The 26049-nt window shown below is 36.3% G+C and overlaps 1 protein-coding gene across 3 annotated transcripts in view; it reads right to left on the reverse strand.

The window, feature by feature from the left end:
* The window catches only part of Khdrbs2 (KH RNA binding domain containing, signal transduction associated 2), a 481530-nt gene that overhangs the window by 377477 nt on the left and 78004 nt on the right, over positions 1 to 26049 (reverse strand). For 2 of the 3 annotated variants that reach the window (XM_059281719.1, XM_059281720.1), the window contains exon 2: positions 13683 to 13810. In XM_059281719.1, the coding sequence (XP_059137702.1) occupies positions 13683 to 13810 (128 nt within the window). Of the gene's footprint in view, positions 1 to 13682; positions 13811 to 26049 lie in introns of those variants that run through there. The other variant, XR_009383474.1, reaches the window with a different exon arrangement.

Raw genomic sequence — 26049 nt, forward strand, 5'->3', positions numbered from 1 at the left:
CATTCAGGAAAGACATTACTGGTCCCCTTTAATGATAGTACAGCTGAAACTGGCACAGGTATCTATAATTCAAAGTTTGATTGTCTTCCCCTTATACTATAGCTTCCTCATCCCTCTTTACCTTTTAAGTATGACTTGAAGACTTTTTTAGACAGAAAGAATCTTTACATTAAATAGATCACAGCTAAAAATGTATCATTACAAAGACACATGTAGGAATAAATGTTTCTTTACTGAAAGACCTGACAGTAAGAAATGCATCATCCCAACTTAACTCACTCTTTCTCTTTACCCTTGCATGCCAAACATTAATATATTAATATTCATTCTCAGTCTCTGGGTCTCTCTCTCCTTCGCTCTCCCTGCGCTCACTCCCCACCCCTTTTCTTTTTCTCTCTGACTGTCAAATAATGACCTTATATAATATTCTTATTTCTTTTTCATAACTTAGCTCTGTATTTTAAGGAATATTGTTTTAAAATTGGCTTAAGTTTTTTATATGAGTTAACAGTCCCCAGCTTTTATGTAGCCATCATAAAGTAGGATACATTAGGAAGGTTGTTTAATATTCTGCAGAATTCCATCTTTTTCACATTCAGAGTTATGAGATGAATGCCAACTGTCTAATGTAGATCCAATAAATATATCTCGAATGACTGAATGAATTAATTGAAATTAATATTCTGAAGGATGATGTACAGGCTATGAAAGCTCTTTTGTAAAAGGTCAAATAATGTCCAATACACTGTACTTAGTAAAAATGGGTAATTAGGTAATAAAACCATAATACAATATTCAATGATGAGTTGAAAGTGATTCCTGAGTTAACCTTTTAACTTAATTTTAAATAGGAAATTTGGTTAGGTAACATAATTGATTAGGTGGGCATGAGAGTCAAGTAAATTTTCCACTAGAATTATTTTACTCTTGTAGGCGGACTCTGCGGCAAGATTAGAGAAGCAGTGAGGTTACAATAGCATCAGCAGTGCCGATCCCTTTCTGAGTGTGTGTGGGGACTGCTACCTGGACAGGATTTGCAGAAATTCTGTAAGACGAGGGATGGTCTGGGGATCCATATTCTAGCCTTGTTTCATAGAAAATGTGTCTATACCAGCAAGAATAGCCCAGGACAGACTTTCTTATGTGTAGTCGGCAAATATTTAGTGCTTAGGCACTTATACATAACTACAATAAAAGAGCGACTGAGCAAGACACCAGCATGCCATCTTGCTCCATATGTAACAGGGAGCGGGGAGTGCTTTCATGCAGTGAATAAGAAAAGGACAAAATGTGTTGAAAGGTGATGCACACTGTGGAAAAAGAAAAGGGAGAGGCAGTGGTTATTGTAAGTGTCAAGACGGAGGTGCTGGAGCTCTTCTACATGTTCTTAATATGGAAAGGAAGGGCAACATCTGACCCACATCTTACAGATGGAGCTTCTGAGTCTGCTAAGAAGACACCGTAAAAGGCTACTGTAGAAATGAGAACAGTTCAGAGAAATTTATGACAGAGGACAAGGTAATGGAGGCTGCTGGTTCTGTTTCTTCAACTCATTGAAATTTATGAAGGTGCACATGAAAATTACATTTATTCATGTCTATAATTCATGGAATCAAATGCATTTATAATGGTACGAAATTGTCAGTGATTGGGTTCTATCATGCTGTTCTATAAAGATGAAATTTTATCCATTAAACAACAGCTCTCCCCGACTGCCCAAGTATCTCACATTAAATTAAGTAGAAAAGAGAGTAACAACTCTTACAATTATGTTTGTCTTACGTTTTGTTTATTTATCATTATCGGAAACATTACTCAATCCTTCATAGATCTAAAAGTTATTGTCTACTAGTTTTTCTCAAACTTTCTTACAGAGTACTCTAACGGTGAAAATCTCCATCTGTATTTGTTTATCAGAAACTGCCTTAATTTTAGCCACCATTTTTGGAGTAGAAGTTTATTTACTATAACATTTGCAGGATTCTTGGCTGGCATTGGTTGTTGTTGTTTTGTATTTGTAGTGTTTTGTTTTAAGACTTTGAAGATAGAAGAGCACAGAATCCTAGTATTTACAATGTCAGATGAAAAAGCAGCAGGGTGTCCAATTAGGTACCCTAGGATGTGACAAGTTGCTTCTCCCTTGCTACTGATTATTTTCTGTCTGTCTTGTTAAAAGGTTTCACAGAAGTGTCTGTAGGTGGGTCTCTTTGAGTTCATCTTCCCTAGAATTCTGATTTCTTTTTCGACATCTATTATTTGCCTGTTGTCAATTTTGAAAATTTTCCATTATTATCACATCACATATCCTCTTTATTGTCCTCTTGTCTCTGGAATTATAATGTTTCTTTGTCTGCTTTATAATTTGCCCTAAATCTCTTAGGTTTACCTTACCTTTTTTTCCTTTGTGCCATAAAGACTCAATAATTTCTATGGTCCTGTCTTTGCATTTGTTGTTTCTTCTGTTTATATACACACATTTGGATTCATCTTAATAATTTTCAAAGTTTTTGTACTTTTCCGCTGTAGAATTCCAGATTGTGCTTGGTTTAGGGTCTTTACTGATACCTCCGATGATTCATACATTGTCTTTATTTCCTCATGTCTTGTTTTAGTTCTTTAAGGCAGCTACTTTAAATCCTTTGGCTAGAGGACTAGCAACCAGAACATTTCCATGGACGCTTTCTACTGATTTCTATATTTTCCTTTGAATAGGTAATGTCTTCTTTTCTTTTATTTCTTTCACACAGACACACACATATATACACACACACACACACACACACACACACATACACACACACACACACACAAACACACACACACGGGGTGGAAGTGTAAACACATATAAATTTCCTTGTATCTTTTTGTTTTGAAACTTGTCTTTGATGGTATCGTGAGAATTCTAGAAATCAGACTCCCTTTCCTAAGATTTGTATTTCCATGCTGTTTTTTGCTTGCTTGTTTGTTTGTTTTTAATTGCAGGCTACTTCTGTGCCAAGCATCAGTACAAGATGTAAAATAAAAGTACTTCTCAAGTACTTTCAGAATCTTACTTATTTTCCTGAGCCCAAATGATCAGTTTCTAATTTTCTGCTACACAATTGTTTGTTCATTTCTTAATCTTTAATGGTTTGTTTTCCTCCAAAAAGAATAAATAAAGATAGAAATGGTAATAAAATAATTTCTAGTCCCTTCAATATCCTGGAAGTCAGTTTGTCTGATGAGGGAGAGACCTATAAAGATGGAAAAACTTTCAAATACACAATTGCTTCCTGCATTATTTGTCTGCACGTTTGTAGTCAGGTCTGTCATTTCTGTGGCAGAACTCCTTCTATCCACCCTGACTTGCAAAAGCTGTGCACAAAAAAACAAAATGAAATGCCTAACTTCTCTGTTTGGTTATTCCTAAGGCAATGAGTAGCAGCTCAAAGCAAAAATAAACTGAAATTGATAGTCATTCATGATGCAAGTCTTTCCCCAGAAACTGCTATTCCCCCTCCAGAGTACACTGCACAAGAGTTCCATCAGAAAGAGTCTATCCCTGCAGTTCTCTCTAAGAGGACAACAGAGTTGTCAGACTCCTCAATGTTCCCTACACACTCCTCTGATACTTGATTCTGCTTGAAGAAAAGGCTACTCACTTAGATGGTTGGACATACTGTAAGGAGAAAGAAAGGAAGCAAGAGAAGTTTAGTTTGTGGCTTAACAAATTAATCTAATTATGTTGTCACAGAGTAGAAAGATTAAAGATGACCAAAGTGTACAGTGAGACAATTATTGGACTGTGACCTGCTATACCTACATAACCATGTGATGTGATCAAGATGACAACTCCCCAGAGAGAGTAGTCACAAGAGGACCATCAGTTGGTGCAACATAAAAAACAACAACAACAACAACAAAAACCCCCCACAACTTATGCAGTAACAAAGAGAGAATGAGAGAAGATAGAGGTATTAACTATGAACAATTTCTTAGTAATTCCAGCAATAAGAAGTTATATGCAAAAAATATAATTCAGCAGACTAGTCTGAGAAACATAACCATATCTAAGAGACAATAAAATTGTGCTGTTCCAGAAACCAAAAGAAAACGATGCATGCAAGATAGACTAAATGAGAAGTTATTTTCATTAAGATAACTTACTGGAGCAGAAGAAAAAATATCAAGTACAACAGAGTCTTCTAGAATAAGAACATTTTGGGGATAAAAAAGAAAACATGAACAGTAGTCTCTACACTTCATTAGATCAAGTTGATTTATAACGCAGCAGATTTTCTTTCTAATCACCATAAGAATTCACAAACAACTGAGTTATACCTGTAGAAGCCATTCCTTAATTCAGTAGACTATCCAACCAAAAAACCCGTAAGAAACTCTTCTACTAGACTTTATTATTTCTATACATTTGAATACTAGAGGACTAAGGCAGCTGCTTTTCCAACCAGGGGTTTGTTTGGCAAACTTAGCAGTCCATGTCCAGATCTCTTTTTTATCTAAATTGTTGAGATTTTTTAGAACATATATGTAAAATACTTCCCTAAAGGTTTTTCAAACATCCTGAGTGATATCACTAACCTTCTGGCCCTCCCCAATTCACCCCCCTCTCATTTTCTCCTTTGTCCCATCATACCACCTATGTCTTACCCTCCGTCCCTACTACTTTCCTGCCTACAGTAGTTACCCTAGGCTATTCACTCAAATCCAGAGCTAGGAAACATAAATAAGAGAAGACATGCTGTATTTGTCTTTCTGGCCAAAGTTACTACACTAAGATTAGTAATTGCAGTTCTTTCCGTTTATCTGCAAAATTATTCTAATGCCTCTTTTTAAGAGAGGACCATGAAATATACATTAGTTTAATGTCAAGGAGATGTTTTGCTGAAAAGACTTATGGATTCAATTGTAAGCAGTGTCACCAGTACATTTTGAATCTTAAGGAAAACTTGGTTTTAGAATTTGATCACTTCTTCTTCAGTTCTCTATAGACTAAGAGAATGAAAACAGCACTAACTGTGGCTTGTGTGACTTACAGTGAATGTTCACATAACTAGTAGTGTTCTAGGGAAGAGGCTCTAGCTTTAAGCATTTCTGTTTATGTTTGATATATGTTTATTTTCTCACTTAAAGTGGATGTTTTAAAGTTTGTTGTCCCCTAACTGATAAACTCTTCATTTCTACATTACATCAACATGTGAAAAACAGAAAATGCATTAGTTTTCCATTTGACAAAATCTTCATTATTTTCCCCCAATTTTTAAATTTATTTGATGAGTTTTTCATTCATGTTTGCGTTCTAATTTCTTGGTATTACATGACAGTGTGTGCTAAAATTATAGTAAAAGAACCTCCCAAGTCTAAGCAGTTACCCACCACAAGCATAGAAAGGAATGTTCATTTAAATCATGTCACCAAAGGCTCATATTTTTGAAAGTTTGGTCAGTCCCAGGTTGATGGAAATGTTTGGGAAGGATTAAGATGCGTTGCTTGGTCATGGTGTTTTATCACAGCAACAGAAAAGCTACTAAGACATTTTAGGTCTTTCAATTTACCTACCATGGGAAAAAGCTCCAGGTTTAAGGAGTTACCCACACATGGACATATGAGATATCACCCCCTAATGACAGATTTAGCAAGACAGTTCTTCTGAGACTCAGTTTGTTCATCTATCAAAATGGAAGGATAGCATTATTAAGATAATTTTAACAATAAATAAAAGCCATGAGAAACTAGACCTACCAAAAAAACCCACTTAATTCTTAGTGTTTATTACTAAGAAAAATATCGCATATCACTGATTTTTCTATTTTGCTATTTTAAAGGGTTTTATCCTAATCTACTTTTATCCTTGTTATTATGAAAATAACATGTGAATAGTAACAGAAACAGCACAAAGTCCTGTATGGACTCCTATATTCATATTTACTTATCTATCATTCACATGTCTGCAGATACACAAGTTTACACCCTCATCACATGTTGCTTTTATACTCAAAGGCTTTCTATGTGGAGGGCAGGGAAGTATCACCATACCATGGAAATAATTGGCTAAAATGGAGTAAAAGTACTTACAAAACATGGAAGACTGGTAAAATACCAGGACATAAAAGGACATGTTTGTGAGGGTGGCTAAGCCCATGAAAAGGAATATTGAAAGATGTACTCGGAATTTAGAACTAAGAATTTGTTGTCAAGCAAGGCTCCATTGCTGAAGACAACACCTACACAACTCCTTGAACATGAAGAAGTCAAGCTAGTGCCTACCCAGAGCTTTCACTCCTACACTCTAGCAACTTTGGCACGGGAAAGTACTAGGCACACTACCATAAGATAAATGTAAGCACCAAGACAGACACAAACCCTTTGATCTGCAATGTTGTCTTACCTGCAAGATATGCTAGGGCAATGGTGGTACAAAGCTTATGGGAGTAACAACCCAGTATCTGATTTGACGTAAGATCCACCCTACAAGATGGAACCCATACCCAATACTGCTTAAGTCAGCAAGAACCAGAGAACAGCTTAGGAACAATGGTAAAACCAAATACTACAGAGCAAATAAATGAATAAATAAATAAGTTAATGGGGGACTCCTCTTTAGTTAGAATGTTCCACCTAGCCCTATTATTCTGCCTTACCATTGGCCAAAGAGCTTTATTTATCAACCAATCAGAGCAACATATTTTCACAGCATACAAAAAGAAATTCCCCCATCAATAAGTAAAAGTTGAAAGAAAATGACTCCTAATGGTATTCTTCCCTACTCATAGATCAGTGTTTTGTTCAGTCATCATCAGAGAAGCTTCCTCCTGCAGTAGATAGGAACAAATACTGAGATCCACAGCCATACATTACAGAGACTGAGAAGCCTTCAAACATTCAGTCCTAAATAGGCCCAACAAATCTCTCCACTCAGAGTTCAGAAACCCTGTGAAAAAGAAGGAAAAAGAGTGTAAGATCCAAAGGGGTGGAGGAAACAAGGTCCTCTGAGTCAAGATGATCAAAGTTCATATGAACTCACAGAGACAGAGGCAGCATGCTCAGAGCCTGCATGAGTCTGCATCAGGTCTTCTCTGTCATATATTATGGCTTTCAGTTTTGTGTTTTTATGAGATTCCTGAATGTGTGAACAAGTGGGACTCTGATTCTTGTGCCTTCTCTTGGGCTCTTTTTCTTCTGTTTGATTGTCTTGTCCAACTCTAATGTAATAATTTTTGTTTTATCTTATCATATTTTATTATTATCCCCTAGAAGCATGTTCTTTTCTAATGATAGACAGAAATGGAGTAGATCAGGGGTGAGGGGACTGAGAGGAGTAGAGGGAGGGGACATTGTAATCAAGATATAGTATGTGAGAAAATAATCTATCTTCAATAAAAGTGGAAAAATATTTTCTCAAAGAAAAAGAATTTATTATCAATATAAGATGGTGAGAATGAGTGCATCTGCAAAATGAGAAAGCAATAGCATTTAAAGGGCACTAACTAAGAGAAAAGGGCATCAGAAAAGAGGAGCAGTAGATTTTGTACCATTGAACATATCTAAATTTTGTTGGAAGTGGGATCAATTCAGGAATACAATGCAGCTCCAAAGCATATGGGAATAAGTTTCCTCATGTAAAATTTGAATCAAGGTTGTACATTATTTTCTCAACTGATATTTAAATACAAAGGTGGCAGGCTAGGAAACTATGTTATTTCAAGAAGTAAATATGTTATTTCAAGAAGTAAAATAAAAAAAAGAGTCAATGCTACACGGTGTGCACCCTGCAGGGTTCACTAGTTCTCCAGTCATTTTAAAATATACACATAGATGTTACCAAACTTGTACATAATTCTGTTTGGCTTTTGAATGTGGTGGTCAGTTACACATGTCTATAACGATGGGACCCAATTATTACTTGTTAAATTAGGATAGCATTCATGAAAATTTGCAGTATTTTATCTTCTCGAACGCAAAGCTGACAAGCTGAGAGGGGACAGGGAAATTGCACCTGGAGACAAGAACATCTCCAGTCAGAACTGCTGGCAGCCCTGAGAGACAACCACAAGGCAAGGGGACTGTTTTGAAACATATTCTGATACTCTGTTTTTCCACATTGATCTATATAAGGAATCTATTTGATAAACAAGGAAGAAATGCTGCTGTATTTTATGTTACAAGGGGCTAACTGTGAGAATGTGAGGCATATTTACACTCTTGGAGATTATATACATACATGTATAAATACATACATATATACATAGACACACACACATATATGTTGCTTTTAAAAGATGGTAACAGTCAACTTGATAAATAAAATGTGATCATTGGGACAAATTTACTTGAAAAAAAGGTCTAATGCATTTTGAAGGGTACTAAATACACCAAGAAAGGAGATTTTAAAGTCACTGAGAGGATGAATTGCTCAGGTATACAAAAAGGTGCACTAGAAACAAGCAAATGTCCTCTCACAATGGAAGCCATCCATGTCTGATTTTCTAACATTTCTCACATTTACTCAGATTCTTGGAAATTTTCACATGAAGATGATCAATCACACAGAGCAAAGATATATATATATCACACACACACACACACACACACACACACACACACACACACACACACACATATATATCTTGGGTTCTTAAGTCCTATCAGATATTTCTTGGTTGTGTTTCAAAAAATATGTAATATTTCAGTCTTCCAAAATTAATAATATGCTTCGTTGAGATTCGTACTCCAAACTACTCCCATGATTTCTTGTACATATAATAGCTTTGTGTGTCAGCACTGACTCTGGGATTTCCTTGAAGACATGCCAAACTGCCACTAACTGAAAGAAAAAAATAACAAAAAACTCACAGTAAAGAGATAGGCTCAACCAAAAAGATGAACTCAATGGTATTTTTGTAGACATATTTTGTCTCATATTGCTAACTTGGGCATTATCTTTCAGGTCTTTGCTTGTATATTATGATTTCTACTTTTGCATGTATGTGTATGTTTGAGTGTTTCTTAAGCTTTTCTTTGTTTTTTAATTATGATTTTATTTACTTGTCCTCATCTGAATGGATCTCAGCTGCTGCTAAAAGCCTAAAAGCTTAACTGCCAAAAGCCTCTAGTTCCTGGTCCTCCAGCCTTATATATCTTTCTGCTTCCTGTCGTCACTTCCTGGGATTAAAGGCATGTACCTTTCCCAAGCAAGACACCAGATCTCAAATCCTAGGATTAAAGTTGTGTGCACCATGCCTGGCTCTGTTTCTAGTGTGGCCTTGGAATCATACAGATCCGGATGGCTCTCTGCTTCTCAAGTGATAGCATTAAAGGTGTGAGTGCCACCATTTTCTGGCCTCTATGTCTATCTAGTGGCTGTTCTGTTCTCTGACCCCAGATAAGTTTTTTTATGGTGCACAATATATTGGGGAACACAATATTACCACATGTGTTGAACTGTGACATACAGCACAGATGGATTTCAGGATGAGAAGCTAATGTTAAGAATGGTGTCTTAGGGTTTTTATTGCTGTGAAGTGACACCATGACCATAGCAACTCTTATGAAAAAACAAACAAACAAACAAACAAAAAACATTTAACTGAGGCTGGCTTACAGTTCAGAGGTTTAGTCCATTATTGTCATTGCAGGAAGCAAGGCAGCATACAGGTAGACATGCTGCTGGAGAGGTAGCTGAGAGTTCTACATCTTAATCCACAGGCAACAGGAAGTGAACTGTGTACCACAATGAGCATAGCCTGAACAAAGGAGACCTCAAAGCCCATCCCCACAGTGACATGCTTCTTCCAACTAGGCCACATCATCCAACAGTGCCACTTACTATGAACCTATGTGGGCCAATTACATTCCAACTACCACATGAGGCATCTTTTCCATGGGAAGACAAATGATTCATGAGGCCAATATACCAAAAAATAATTGCTGACTCTCCTTGTAAGGGCAAAGATATATACAACGTTTATTTCAAAATGGTGGTTGGCCCCTGATGAATGACACCCTGGTTTTTCCTGACCTCCCCAAGCATGTACACATGTGCATCCTCCAACATACACATGTGCATACACACACACACACACACACACACACACACACACACACACACACACACACAGAGGTGGGGAGAAGGAGAGGGAGAGAGAGAGAAATCGCATTCATATTTTAAATAAGTTCTCTGATGTTATTGAAAACATATAGACAATAAATAGTTATTACAGTGGGGGCTGAATAAATAGCTCAGAGGTTAAGAGCACTGGCTGCTCTTCCAGAGGACCTGGGTTCAATTCCCAGCACCCACATAGCAGTTCACAGCCATCTGTAACTCCAGTTCCAGGGGATCTGACACCTTCACATAAATGCACATAAAATAAAGTTAAATAAATTATTTTTAAAAAGAAGTTATTACAGTGAACCAAATTAACACCTGACAGTTAACCATTCTTGTGGAGAATGCAGCAAAAATGCAATCTCCTTTCTTTAAGCAAGATTCCTGAATACACCTATATAAATCTTGCCACCAAAATATTAAAAACTGTCCGTTAAAATGATCTGACAACATGGCCTATTTTCCCTAAATTAAATCAATAAAAATAAAATGCTAGGGTTAGATAAGTCATTATTAAAATGCTTCAACAGCATTCTTATAGTTTCAATAATTTAAGATACTAAACTTTCAATTCCTTGTAGTATTCAACTAAGTCAGCAAATTAGCCAGAAGTTGGAGACTAATTGAAACAAAATCTATCTGAAAAAGGTCATGTAGTAAAGTCATGATAAGGTCATTTCCCCCAAGACTTCCCACAGTTCTTTATTGCCCTTTGTTTGAAAGGACTGTGTCATCAACACCTTCATTACTGGTGCAGACAGACAGCAGGCATCAAGGGGAGAGAAGAGTCTCAGAGAGCTGTAAATAAAGCAGGTCATTCTGGAGAGCCCATCCACAAAGGATAAATCACATTTTAATATCTAAGATTCAATTTTATATCCATGTCACTGCTCAGTGTTTCACAGTATTACAACACTTAGTTATCATGATCACTGAGCTCATGAATGTATATCAGCTAAAGTTCGATGGTCAAAATGCAATTTTTTTCTGACATTCTGTGAGAAGTGTCAATAAGTACTCATAGAGAATCAATACATTGTAATAAATATAGTGAACTTTGAAAAGATTATAGAAAATGATGAGACAGGGTGTGTTTTGGAAGTCTGATTTTATTGTTATATTATAAAAACCAAATAGACTACCGCTGATAGGCGGCTAAACAGGATAGAGTTAGGTAGGTAGCCTCTTTCACGGTATTCTCTCAAAGGGATCTAGAGTTCATATCTGTGTGGTCAATAAATGGAATGGATATTGACTGAAAACTTTAAAAGGGCTGGCAGGCTATTTAGCAATTAAAAAGATTGAGGGTCCTTGCCCTGGAGGAGATGGGAATGGGGGATGGGCTGGGGGGCGGGCGGGGGGGGGGCAAGGAGGAGGGAGGACAGGGGAATTCATGGCTGATATGTAAAATTAAATCAAATTATAAAATTTTAAAAAAATTGTAGCTTAAGTTTTCCTGCCTGGCCCACAGTCAGGATAAATCTCTCTCACCTGCCAGTCCCACAGCCACTCAGACCCAACCAAGTAAACACAGAGACTTATACTGGTTACAAACTGTATGGCTGTGGCAGGCTTCTTGCTAACTGTTCTTACAGCTTAAATTAATCCATTTCCATTAATCTATACCTTGCCACATGGCTCATGGCTTACCGGCATCTTCACAAGCTGTTTCTATCATGGCGGCTGGCAGTGTCTCTCTGACTCAGCCTTCCACTTCCCAGCTTTATTCTCCTCCTTGTCCCGCCTACACTTCCTGCCTAGCCAATGGCCAATCAGTGTTTTATTTATTAACTAATTAGCAACACATTTGCCATTCAGAACATCCCACAGCAAAAAATATCGAGGGTTTTCTGAAGCATGAGTTGTCATGAGACTACTTTATACACAATTATCATTAGTGCTATCATCTTTCAAATTCTTTCACGCTTTACATGAGAACTAACACAAACACATAAGCATGATCAGTCAAATTAAAAATACAACTATCTAGAAAAAAGGAACAAATATGTACTAAAAACTCCATCAGTAACAAAAATAGTGTTTTAAAAACCCACAATATTCCAGTTTTCTGATCTGTAGCATAAATGTCACGTATTCTGTGGCATTCCAACATTAGCCCTAGCTTAAGCATTCTGATTCCAAAACATCTAAGGAAAAACAATTTACAAACTTTTGTGTTTGAAGATCTTCAAATTAATTAGGAAAATATACCACACATAAAAATGTGATGCTACATAATATCCCTGTTTTAATAGTTGCCATTATGAATTAATTACAGACTCATATTCAGCATTAATATGCACAATTAACAGTATATACATTCAGGTCTCTTAATGCCTTCCATGTTGTCAATGAATTTGGGCCAGAGGCTACAGAGAAGCAGTTCATTGTCATGTTTCACAAACCAGACTGATAAGCGTTATCCCAAAGGACAGTGTGAAGTCATGCCGTATTTAGCTTTAGATTAAGAAAATAACCCTCTATTTGAAAATATAATTGGTTAATAAAACTATTAATTCCTTTTCCATAGTCCACCACATTGCTATCATAATTGCTATGCAACAAAACCCTTCATGCACTTTTATATGGTGGTCAGATTTGATATTCACAAAAATCAAATAACATTTATGACAAAAACATATTTCTACTGACCATGCATTGCTTGCAAAAGAATAAGTCTGGTTTAATAAAATAAAACCAAAACTTAAAAAAATCATCTGAAAGCTAAATTAAATGGTTTGTTGATATAATAGCTATTTCCATATTCTAGGTAATTGTAAACAAAGCATTTGACTTAATTATATTTACTCCAGTTTATCATGTTAAAAGGCAATTGGTAAACTATAGCATTCACTTCTGTAATCTTTATTTATTAAGATAATTACATGGTCCTTGCTTCAAATTTACTCATTAGAAAGTATATTATCAGCTTGATTTATCTGAAATATTTTTAGATTTTTTTCATTTTTTGCCAAAATAGAAACCTTTTCATCCACTGAAATTAATTAATAATGCCCATGAAACCTTGTCAATGAATGCTACATTATATTATAATCAGTCACTTATGAGTACAAGAGTATTTAGAGATGTATTACACTGGAAACAATACCATAATTAGTTTTAAAATTGACTATAAAAGACAAGAATGTAAAAACCAAGAGACTAGTAACACACCGTTTCCTGGATATATTAATATTCTAGAGATTAGCTAATGTTGTATATTTTCTATTCTCTTTTAAAATAAGAATATATATATAATATATATATATATATATAATAAAAAAGAAATCTTAAAAATGTGGTGTGCATAACTGGACAAATTAACTGCCATGCTCAATAAGTGACTAAAAGGTGTAATTATGCTTTCCGTGTACAAAATAAAATTTCACTAGGCTTCAATTAAAAACGATGCTTATCACTGTACTTTCGGTTTTTCTTACTGTATCGGTACCATGTATTTGCATATATCCATACAGCAAACCCTTACATGTTTATCTCATAAGAGTCAATGAAGACCAAGTCATTTATTATTTTTGTCCAAACACAGTGAGAACAAAGTGCATGCCGCATGCAGTACCTTTGGGTATTGCTTAACAGGAATCAATACTCTTTCAGAAAGCTTTATGTTTTTGTTGCTGATGACATCAAGATATTTCTTTTCTTCGTCTTCCTTTTTTCCATCTGAACCTTGAAATTTCTCAATTTCTGAAAAAAAAAATCACAAAACCAAAATAAGTGAAATGAAAAATAAGCAGGCATAGTATGGTGATTGTTCTTTCTATTCCATATAAAAATTTAGATACTTTTGATAAAAGGTGAAACTGCAGTGTGCAAACAGCTATGTGAATACTGCTATGAGGTGACCTCTGCCAACGGTACCTAAAATGTAATAATGCAACATGACTGCAGCCAGCCATTGTGAAAAAATGATGCACTTAGCTGCTGTATGTAGCTTTGAATAAAATATAAGAAAACTATGTCCTCTGACTACTTAAAATATCTACACAAACAGCTCTGGGACTAGCGCAAAGCATATTTTACATTTATATTATTTTTATTTTACTTATAATTATTCCTAGGAAATTAAAATATTTAAAAATAGTGATCATCCAGTTCTCTAAAATACAGCAAAAATAAATTATATATTTTTTCATATTATAAACAATCTTAAAATCATCTTTAAAGGGTCATACAAAATATAAAGATTATAATTAGTAAATGTTAAGGAAAACGATTATTTTGCCCTTTAAGAATGTTCCAAAGCAGCTATTCTAAATATAATTATACAATTTATTCATTCTCTCATTTTAATATATACATTGAAAATGTGAATCTCTACTATGCTTACCAGGGACAGGATAGAAAACAGAAAGGCCCCTGTTTCATAGAGTGTATATCCTAATGATGAAAACTAGCATGTGCATAAATATGCGCGAGGAGAAAATACACACCATGAAACTACTAAAGGAAACAATGAGAGTTGAGTCAGGGGATGCAGCCTGTGCTTAAGACTTGTTAGAGTGAGTCAGTCCAGGTCCTGAATGTCAGCGAAGAGCAAGCCATGAGGAGACAGACAAGAAAGACTAGCCACTGAGCAAAGAGCAAACTTGACTGGGCTGAAGAACAGTGAACATACAAAGGAGTTTGATGGGAGGGTATAGGGCATTGAAATATATGTTAATCACTTTTAATATCTGGCTACTCACAAAAGTATAAAATATATGCTAGATTTATTATACAAAAGTCTCAAATGAATACTGATTGATTATTAGTCCTTTTAACTTACTTATTTACAAAAATGACTTCCAAAAGCTTACAGAAAAATCACTCCCACTAACATACCCCAGTCATAGATCTATTGACTTCCATCTTGTCTTGTGTGCAGCTTTGTCAATCTTTTCATAGTTTTACATTGCTTACATAGACACTGCCTGGATCAAAGCTATGTGGAAGAGTTGGAATATGTGTATTGACTTCATTATTTATACACTAAAATTTACTTAAGCCAAGTGTCTTACTGAAGAGAACTATTTAAACCTAAGTTAGATAGGTACTGGTTTCCTACTTAGCATGTTGGCATCAGGTTTCCATTGTCCTACTTCAGGACTAGTGTCTTCAGTACACTAAAGGCTAACTTTAAATTGACGGCTTTATAAAGCCCAAGGAGCGCTTTCTTCAGATCTTTCCCTACCTTACATCCTTTTAACAACCAGAACACTGGTAACATCAAGTAAATGCTCTTCATTATGTGCTCTGTGATGACAATGAACTTCTGATCAATGTCCTTGGTACTTGCACCTTCCCAGTGAGGGAACTGTAACGTAAAACACACTGAAGCTCAAGCTAGTCGCAATCTGTGACATGAATGGCTTCTTTGTCATTCTGTCACAATAAGAAACTGAATTTGTCTCACATTCTTTGCCTCCCAAAAAACTCCAAGTTAGGCTTTTTAGGCACTTCCAATCTGATCATTCTATGATTAATTCTAATAATGTTCCTCTCAAGAAGCAGAGCTAAATGAAATCCCATTTCGCTGCTCTTTCTGTTCAATTCTGCAATTTCCCTTTGAAACTCTTGCTATTTCTTTTAGCCCCGTGACAGATTCACACAGTCATCTTTTCTTCCCTGACATATCTGCGTAAGCAATAGCTCAATAATTACGTGTCAACCACAGTGCCACAGAATGGTATAACCAAACCTTGCCTGGTTTCAAATCCAGAGATTTCAAATTTAGGCAGCACTTTTCCCATTTTAATTTTTGTTTCCAAGGTATTTACTTTCATATATTTAAAATAATTGTTTGAATTTTTACTCTTTAGTTAGGTAGTTAATAAGTTACTTATGGTACTATGGATTGAACCAGGCCTCATGCACAATACTAGGCAAATGCTCTACCACTCAGGTATATCCCCAGTCCTCTTTGTTCATTTACTTTTACTTTAAAGTATGATCTTTAAGATTCCACCGTGTTCTGAACTCACTCTCTATTATATAGTGGCCCTAACATAAGATAGTCTAGTCACAGCCTCCCACAGAGCTTAGTACACAGGCTTGCACCAGCAGGACCAGCTTAACATAATCCTTTATTTTATTTGATGATTAAGATATATGCTTTGTAACATTTAGAGAATACAGTTACTCATAAAAGTTTAAGCGTGCACTAATTAGAGAGTACTGCATAGTGAAATCGAAAGACCTCACATTTCTACATAGTATCTATTTAACTCCAATCAGTACATTATGGGATAAGCTATTTAATATATTAGAGGTGATGGTTTTAAATTTTAAAATCTCACGTTCTCCTGCTTCAGTGTGCTAGTGAATATATTCATTTAAGAATTTCTAATGCTAACACTGCAGAACCTGGGTGACATGCAAATGAAAAGGAGCATTCCTTCATCATGTCTCCATCTTCTTAAGGACTGGCTGGCATCAGAAGAAGGCTATAGAAGAAAATAATGCAAAGGACATTTTCTTTTCTTTTTTTCTTTTTTTGAGACAGGGTTTCTCTGTGTAGCTTTGCACCTTTCCTGGATCTCGCTCTGTAGACAAGGCTGGCTGGCCTCAAACTCACAAAGATCCCAAGTGCTGGGATTAAAGGCGTGTGCCACCACCGCCCAGCATAAAGGACACTTTCATTTCTGGTCTTTTATTACTTCATTTTATTTGCTGCCACATAAATTCCTTACACATGATTTCCTCAGGCAATAATTATATTTTACAAATAAGTATACTTGTGTTTTAATTTGTTTTTTATATTTTAATGAAAAATGTTAATATCTGAGGTTATGTATACAGAATAATTGTGTTTATTTCATTTCTCATTCTCTAAACATTGTTAAGCATCATTTTATAGAAATGACGAGAGGCAGATATTTTATTTTTATGTCCATATTATTTTCTTTTAAAATGTATTTTATCTGTTAATTGTACATTTAGAAATCAAGTAGAGACTTCTTGGTAATTAAAGTTTACATGACTCATTAATGTTTAATGAAAATTATATGTATTCTCTGTTATTAGAGTCAACAGTAGGATGGAAATGTATGAGATAACACACACACATACACACACACACACACACACACACACACATGCACAGAACACATCTTTGAATAAAAAGGGAATGCAAATATTTCTTTGGAAAATGCACTCAACAGTATAATTTAATTAACAATATAAATTAAGTACATAGTTAAAACAACTAAAATAATCTATACTATTTGGGTCTAGGAAATATTATGGGCCAGTTCTAATAAAGTATAAATGTTTCAATTACTACTAACTCCTCAAATAGGGTTTTTGAATTTCTTATGGACAGGAAAACAGAATAAAAATGGTGTGAGTTGGAGACTAAACTTTGAAGATAGGCTTACAATCCAATAACAAGGTAAAAAGAGAATATATTGATTATTTTTAAATAATCTAGGAGCAAGGGTGACATTGCAGGTTGTATAATGAGAAACTGTGAGAAAATTTGGAAGAAATAAGGAATCTGCTAATAATATCAAGAATCCTAAAACATAGATATCTCAAAACTGAGCAAAAAGAACAATGCTTGAGGCAACACTGTACATGATCTCACGTTATATGACAGAAACAAAGTAACAAAAACAACATAGTTAGACACAAAAAAAGGTATGCAGAATAGAATTCAGGACACAAGTATGAGAACACACAGTTACAGCCCTGATTTTTAACAAAGATATAAAAAAAATACTTCAGGAAAAAAAAAGAGTCTCTGTAACCAATGGTGCTAGGAAGACTAGATACAACATGCAAAAGAGTGAAAATGATCCCTACTTCAGTCTACAAAAAAAAGTTAGCTCAAAATGGGTCACATATTTCAATGTAAGACCTATAACTCTGAAATTGTTAGAGGACAAAAAAGAGCAAAGAGAAAAAAATGTTAAAGAAAAAATTCCATTTGGCTTCAAGTTATTAGCTTAGGCTAGGATGTTCTGGAATAGACTTCAGTAGTTTAGAAAATAATACCAAGAATCCAATTGCTAAATTTCATGAAATTAAATAGAGTGCTGGGAAAGTAACATACCTGCTAAACCAACATGAGGGCCTGAGTTTGGATCTCCAACATCCTAGAAATGCTGGGTGTGTAGGTATACAACTGTAATCCCAGCATTGGGGGATGGGAGAAAAACAGGCAGGTATTGGGGGTTTTATTTGCCAGCCAGTGTAGCCAAAACAGTGAAGTAAATGTTTAGTGAGAAATGCTGTCTCAAAAATAACCTGGAGAAGCAACTGAGGCAGATATCTCAACAATCTCTGGCCTCTGCATGCACCCTTATGTGCAAGCTCGCCCGCATATATGCATAATATACCATATATTACAGAGAGAGGGGGAAGGAGAAAGAAGGCGGGGGGGGGGAGACAGAGAGACAGAGAGACAGAGACAGAGGGAGGGAGGAATGGAGAGAAAGAGAGTATATTAAATGTTCTGAGTTTGGATTGCTTGTTGCTATTAAGGAGACTAAAAGCTTTTAGTGTGGAGGAGCTTGGTTTGGTTTCTAGCACTCACAAATTTTTCACAATCATCTGGACTTCCAGTACCAGGGAATTCAACATCTACTTTGGAACTATGTTAGTAACAGTCATGCACATGGTACAGACTTGCAAAACATTCATACACATAAAAATCAGCATTTAAAAAAGTTCTGCATAGAAAATGAAACAAACACTTAGACAACCCACAAAACTGGAGATTATCTTTGCTAGTTCTATATTTAATAATGGACTAATATCTAAAATATATGAAAAAAATGAATAAATTAAATATTAAAAACCAAACAGCCTAATTAAATAAATGGGCTAATGAAATGAGCAGACAATTCTCAAAACATGAATGACAAACGGCCCATAAACACATGAAAGAATAGGCAGCATCCCTACTCATCTGAGACATGCAAATTGAAGCCACACGTAGATCCCACCTCACCCCAATCAGAATGGTTATCTTTGAAAAAATAACTAATAACACACTCTAGAGATAACACAGGGGAAAGGAAACCATTATACACTGTTAGTAAGAACGTTAATTAGTGTAGAGAGGATGGAGCTTCCTCAGAAAACTAAAAATGGAAGTACCACATGACCCGACAATGTCTCTTCTGTGTAAGTGCTGGTATGGCTCTAAGTCAGCACACACAGGTTTGTTATAGTGCTACTAGGAAGAATGATGTTACAGAATCAGGCACAGTTTCTATCTATAGATGAATGAATAAAGAAAATGTGATATGCACACAGACTGGATTTTATTCACCTATAAAGAATGGTAGCTGGAGAGAGGACATAATAAAATGCTTGGCAGATGAGCATGAGAACCTGAGTGCAAGTCCCCAAAACACTCATAAGATGGTGTGCACATTGGATAAAATTATAGTTGAGTCAGCAAGCCTGAAAATATGAATCAGTGTGCCACAGCTTCAGGGACACGTCTCCTTTCATGAAACAAGATTGAGATTAAAGAAGACCCCAATTGTAAACTCAGGACATCACGTGCATATGTACACAAGTGAAATGCACCTGCAGGCATATTTGTGCATACACAGGGACACACACAGGGAAGAGTTCTGCTACACTGTATTTTTGGACATCTTTGTCATATATAAGTAGCTGTACTACTTATATATGATAACTCGTGTTTGAGTCCATTTCTGTGCTCACATCATAGTTTTAATACAATAGCTCTGTAATATAGTTTGAAATCTAGCATGGTAATCCACTCAACATTGTTTATTTTTTCACTCTGGATTGATTATGGTCATTTGTTCTTCCAAATGAATTTTAAATTATTTCTATTCATGTGAAGAATGTGGTGGTGATTTGGATTGCAACTACACTGAATCTGCAAATTGCTTTTGGTAGTATGATCATTTTCACAATATTAATTCTACCAATTCATGAGCATGGCAGTTCTTTCTATCTTAACAGGCCTCCTTCAGACAGCATCACTGACTGACTGTGCTGGGAAACTTGAATGCTCATATGTAGAATAATGAAATTAAACCCCAAATGGATCAGAGACCTCAAGACGAAACATGAAACAAAGAAGTGGCTAGGAATAAACAGAGGCGGCAGCCCACAAGATATAGTCACAGGAAAGGACTTTCTGAATAGGACTTGGTTCATTTAGGAGTTAAGGCCAACAGTTGACAAGTGGGAGCTTACAGAACTTAAAAGCATGTGCTCAGCAAAGACAACAGTGAAGTAAAGAGAAAGCCTAGACAGTGGGAAAGAGTCTTTGCCAGATACATCTATATTAGAGGATTAATATCTAGAATATCTAAAAAATTATAAAGAATAAAAAAAAATAGCCCAATGAATACATGGGATATGGATCTCAACTGATATCTCAAAAGAAGTAAAAGTGGTTGAGAGATATAGTTAAAAAGGGTTTGGCATCCTTAGCAATTAGGGAAATATAAATTAAAGTTACTATGAGGTGTCATCATTTCATACCTCCATCCTAATAGCTAAAATCAAGAAAGTAAGTGACGGCAAATACTTGCAAAATACCTGGGAACAGGAAACTTTCACTCACTCTTGGTATGATAGGAAAAGCCACTTTTGAAATCAATGCAGAGAATTTTCAAAAAGTTAAAAATACGGAATTTTATATAAAATTCCACTATATAAAAAATAATATATTTCATAAATATATATATCATAAGTACATGAAATATTTTTTTCATATGGCTTTCAGGCACCCTTAGTGTCATTTGTCTGTTCTTCCTTCACCCTCTGTATTACCCTCATGTCCTCCTCCCCATGTAACACACCATGTTTTCGTCTTATCTCTTTACATAATCTTTATCCCATTATCCCTCTCTTCACTATTCCTTCCTGTTCTCCCTTCCTATTTTCCTGGACTATGTTGTTATTTCAGATTATATATTCAAATCTAAAGAATTGGAGCAGAGATATACCAATATGAGAAAGCTTGTAGTGTTTCTCTTTCTGGATCTGGATTACCTAACTCAGAATATTATTTTTCAATTCCATTCATTTACCTGTAAATTTAATGATCCAATTTTTCTTTATGGATGAATAGAATCCTATTGTGTGTATGTATCACATTCTCATTATCAAATCATTGCTTGAAAGGCATCTAAACTGTTTCCATTCCTAGTTATCATGAATAGAGCAGGATGAATATGGCTGACTAAGTATTCTGTAGTGAGCTATCATTTCCTTAAGGTTTATGCCAAGGAACAGTATAACTAGCACATTATAGAACACGGGACCAGATGAACATTCTGGTGAACTCACCAAAAGAGAAATAATGCCAACTTTCTTTAATCCTTCTAAAAAAATACGAAGCAATACTTGGAATTTCCATTTGCTAAGGTCATGATACCCAGACACCAAAGCCAAAGAAAGACTTAAAAGGAAAATAAACTTCAGATTAATAATCCTTGAACACCTTAGCTATTGGTTCATAGTTCTTGTGCTTCCACTAGTTTGGCTATTTATCCCTGCTAAAGGAGCCCCCAACTGGATCAGGCCCTCTGGATAAGTAAGACAGTTGATTAACTTGAACGGTTTGGGAAGGCCCCAGGCAATGGGACCAGGACCTGTCTTCAGTGCATGAGCTGCCTCTTTGGAACCTGGGGCCTATGCAGGAACACTTTGCTCAGCCTGGGCAGTGGGGGAGGGGACTGGACCAGCCTCTACTGAATCTACCAGGCTGAGCTGAATCCCCAGGGGAGTCCTTGCCTTGGAGGAGATCTGAAAGGGGAGTGGACTGGGGGGAGGGCAGGGGAGTGCTGGAGGAGGGAGGACAGGGGAATCCGTTGCTGATATGTAAAATTAAATTAAATTATAAAATAAATTTAAAAAAATTACATATGAAAAAGAAATCTTTGAACATAGGTATAAAATTCTTTAAAAATATGTTAGCAAAATGAATTCCATAGTAGACAAAGATGATCACAATATACCCGTGGTTTCATCTCTGGGATACAAAGACTATGGGTATACATAAATCAAGCATGATGTGTACTATACTCATAAAATGATATACTAAAAATTACAAGATCACTTCTACTAGCATTGAAAAGCATTTGACAAAGACCAGCATCCATATATAATAAAGGTTCTCAAAATTGGAGTAGACAAAATTGTCTCAATATAATAAATGCCAGGTATGAGTACATCATATCTAATATTATATGCAGTATTGCAAAATTGAAAGCCTTTCCTCAAAGATCCAGTATAAGATAAGAATGCTCACTCTGGGCATGTTTACTCAAGATGCTAGTGTAAGTGTTAGGTCAATTAAGCAAGGAGAGAGAGACAGAGAGGGGGGGGGGACAGAGAGACACACACAAAAAGACACACACACACAGAGACAGACCAACAGAAGCAGAGACTGAGAGAGAGATCCCAAAATAGAATGGAAAAAGGTAAAATTCTCTCCATTTATACTTGACATATATATGCATAAAGATAGAAAGCCCAAGTAAATGTTATTAGATCTTGTGGATTCAGTACCTTCATAAGGTATACGATACACAGAGAACAAACCACTCAAAATATAAACCTAAAAACTTTAAATATTGATAAAGTAGTGACACACTAAATGAAATAGAAATACAATATCCACTTAGTGGAAGAATTAAGATTTTTCGGGTATGCACATTACACAGGCAATGTAGGGCCTCAAAACAAGCCCTAAAATTATCAAGGAAAGATTTGACCGAAGAACAAAACACAACGCTAAAATTCACAGTGAACAACAAAAAATACCAGATAGTTAAAGGAAAATGTGAGAGAAAACAAAACTGGAGGCATCCTTACTTTAAACATATGATAGGCTACAGTAACAAACCAGTACTGTAATTCCACAGAAACAAACACACAGAGCAAGGCTCCAAAAACAAAGGCCCTCACCCAGCACATGAGGAGGTGTCCATATCCACTAAGCCTGCAGGAGACACCAGTCAAAAATCACAACAAAGCCAGGCTGGTGTCAGCAAACCTAACAGTCTGAGAAAGGAGAACTGAGAGTTGGCTGCCAGCTCAGGCTGCATAAGGAGACTTTGTCAAACCAAAAATGACAAATAATATATGAAACAAAAACAGTGAAGACAGAAAATACTAGGAAGAATGACATTGTTGGCAGATATGCAAGCTGGTACAGAGATGATGGGAAATGGTATGAAAACAGGTGGAAATTTACAAGGGTACCAGTATCAGTGAAAGGGAAGGTAATTGGGATAGAAAATGTGAGAGGACAGGACAGAGAACTAGGAAGAAGAATTTGATCAAAACACATGTACATATGCAAATTACAAAGAGAAGCTCAGAAATCTGTACAATTAACATGAATTAACATAAATAGAACTACCATACAACCCAATAGCTATCATCAGAATGCTAGTATAATCTCAAAATTCATCTGTTCAAATGTTAATACTCAAAGTGAGGAATTATTATTTTTATTTTATTTTATTTTATTTTACAATACGATTCAGTTCTACATATCAGCCACGGATTCCCTTGTTCTCCTCCCCCGCCCCCTGCCCCTTCCTCCCAGCCCTCCCCCCATTCCCACCTCCTCCAGGGCAAAGCCTCCCTGCAGGACTGAGATCAGCCTGGTAGACTCAGTCCAGGCAGGTCCAGTCCCCTCCTCCCAGGCCGAGCCAAGTGACCCTGTACAAGCCCCAGGTTTCAAACAGCCAACTCATGCAATGAGCACAGGACCTGGTCCCACTGCCTGGATGCCTCCCAAACAGATCAAGCCAATCAACTGTCTCACCCATTCAGAGGGCCTGATCCAGTTGGGGGCCCCTCAGCCATTGGTTCATAGTTCATGTGTTTCCATTCGTTTGGCTATTTGTCCCTGTGCTTTATCCGACCTTGGTCTCAACAATTCTCGCTCATATAAGGGAGGTTGAGCTGTTGACAGAAGATTGTCTTGTGAATACTGTATGCAAATGAGTGAAATTAAGACTCTTTTAACAAAGGGTCTGAGGGCAACTGCCATAGCTAGAGAGCACTATAGAATGTAGGCTTCACCAGACACTGTATTGGCCACTACCATTATCTTGGTCTTCTTAATCCCCATAACAACTAAGGGAAAGTTTATATGTTTGTGTAGGCATGCATCAAACAGAATTGGAATTAGAATCCTAAAAAAAGTAGTGTATAAATATATGTATTGCATTAAAATGAAGATTTTTTTTTTCATTTAGGCTGACAAGGATCTTTCTGGGAGCCAACAGTCATCTAACAAAAACCCCAACACCAGACGTGAGAAGACCTCTTTTGAGTTGTTGGTCAAGGTGGTCAGAGGGACTTCCAAAACATACAGGCTATTGTTATCACCCTTAGTTGCTCCCTGCCCCCAGAAGTAGATGGAAAGTCCCTATTGGTGATGTTTAGACACAGGCTCTAGAGCTGCAATTGATCTGAAGCCTTCCTCCCTGAGGATTAGCTTTCATGGTAAGAGAGGACACCCTAAAACTCTAAATGAAGGGAAGCAACAGTCCTACCCAAATATGATACCTATGAACCACAACAATGAGTAGCATCAAACAATAAAAGTAAGGCTGCAGTAGCAGCATGCACACTTTGGATGTAATCACAGTTTTCTACTTGGACTTAAAACCTGCTCAACAAGATGCAAATCATGCCTGGAATGGGAATCCTAGCCAACTATCCAGGATAGTGAAGTCATGGATCTTGAAGAACCTACAACCACTACTTTACTAAACCAGCATAATCTACATTCTATATATTTGTCTTTATACCCTGTGGTGGTTTGAAAGAAAATGGTCACCAAAGGGAGTGACACTGTTATGAGCTGTGGCCTTGTTGGGGAAGGTGCGGTCTTATTGAAGGAAATGTGTCATACCCAGTAAGACAGACCAGTCTGGTTGCCTGTAAGTTAAGATGTAAGCACTCCCAGCTCCTTTTCTAGCACCTACATGCCGCCTTGCTTCCGACCATGATGATAATGGAATATACCTCTGACTGTAAGTGAGCCACCATAATTAAATGTTTTCCTTTACAAGAGTTGCCATGGTCATGGTATCTCTTCACAGCAATAGAAACCCCTAACTCTATCCCCAAGACATATTCACAGATACAATTCATATACTTCTCACCCCTCATCAAAGAAACTTCTCTTTCAAACAGATGGAGACTATTACAGAAGATGACAATGAATTAAAGCACAGAGTTGTGGATCCAAGTCTCAGTGGAAATATCTACAAAACAACTCCTGCAAGTGAGACTGAGGGAACATTTCAGAAGACAGGGTAGAAAGATTGCAAAAGCCAGATGATCTGAGAGTTTTTGGTGAGACTATGTCTCCCAGGAATATCAGAATCTAAACCCACAAAGTGTCACCTGCATGACTGCCTAAGCATGAGCTGAATGAGAACAATAGAAACAGACATGGAAAAGTAGATGGGGAAAAGTCCATAAGGCCTCAACCCTAAACAAAGAACCACAGGCAACCAAAGGATGCTAAGTAGAAGAAATAGTCTGCTCTAGGGAAGAGCACAACACCTGGTTATCCAACACCAAATGCTCAGCCCTGAAAACACACACACATGCAACATTATGCTACCCGAGTAGTTATATTTAGAAATATGTATTATGTACATATATACATATAGCAACAAGAAATGAAAGAAGAGACCATGAATTTGAAAGAGAACATGAAGGGATATATGGGAGGGTAGGGAGGAAGGAAAGAAAAGAGGAAATGATGTAATTATATTATAATCTGAAAAAATAGAAAAAAATGAAAAAAAATTGTCCTTAATGGCACATGTCAGATATTCTAAGCAGAGGAGTCATAATTTTATTATTCCATTATTTCAATAAATATTAATGAATAATAGTAGCTTGTGTGATGTGTAAAAGGCTGATTATAAAGGACAGAGCAAAACCCAGAGAACAATGGGTGACATTTG

This window comes from Peromyscus eremicus, chromosome 16_21 (assembly GCF_949786415.1).
Source record: "Peromyscus eremicus chromosome 16_21, PerEre_H2_v1, whole genome shotgun sequence".
NCBI classification, from domain to species: domain Eukaryota; kingdom Metazoa; phylum Chordata; class Mammalia; order Rodentia; family Cricetidae; genus Peromyscus; species Peromyscus eremicus.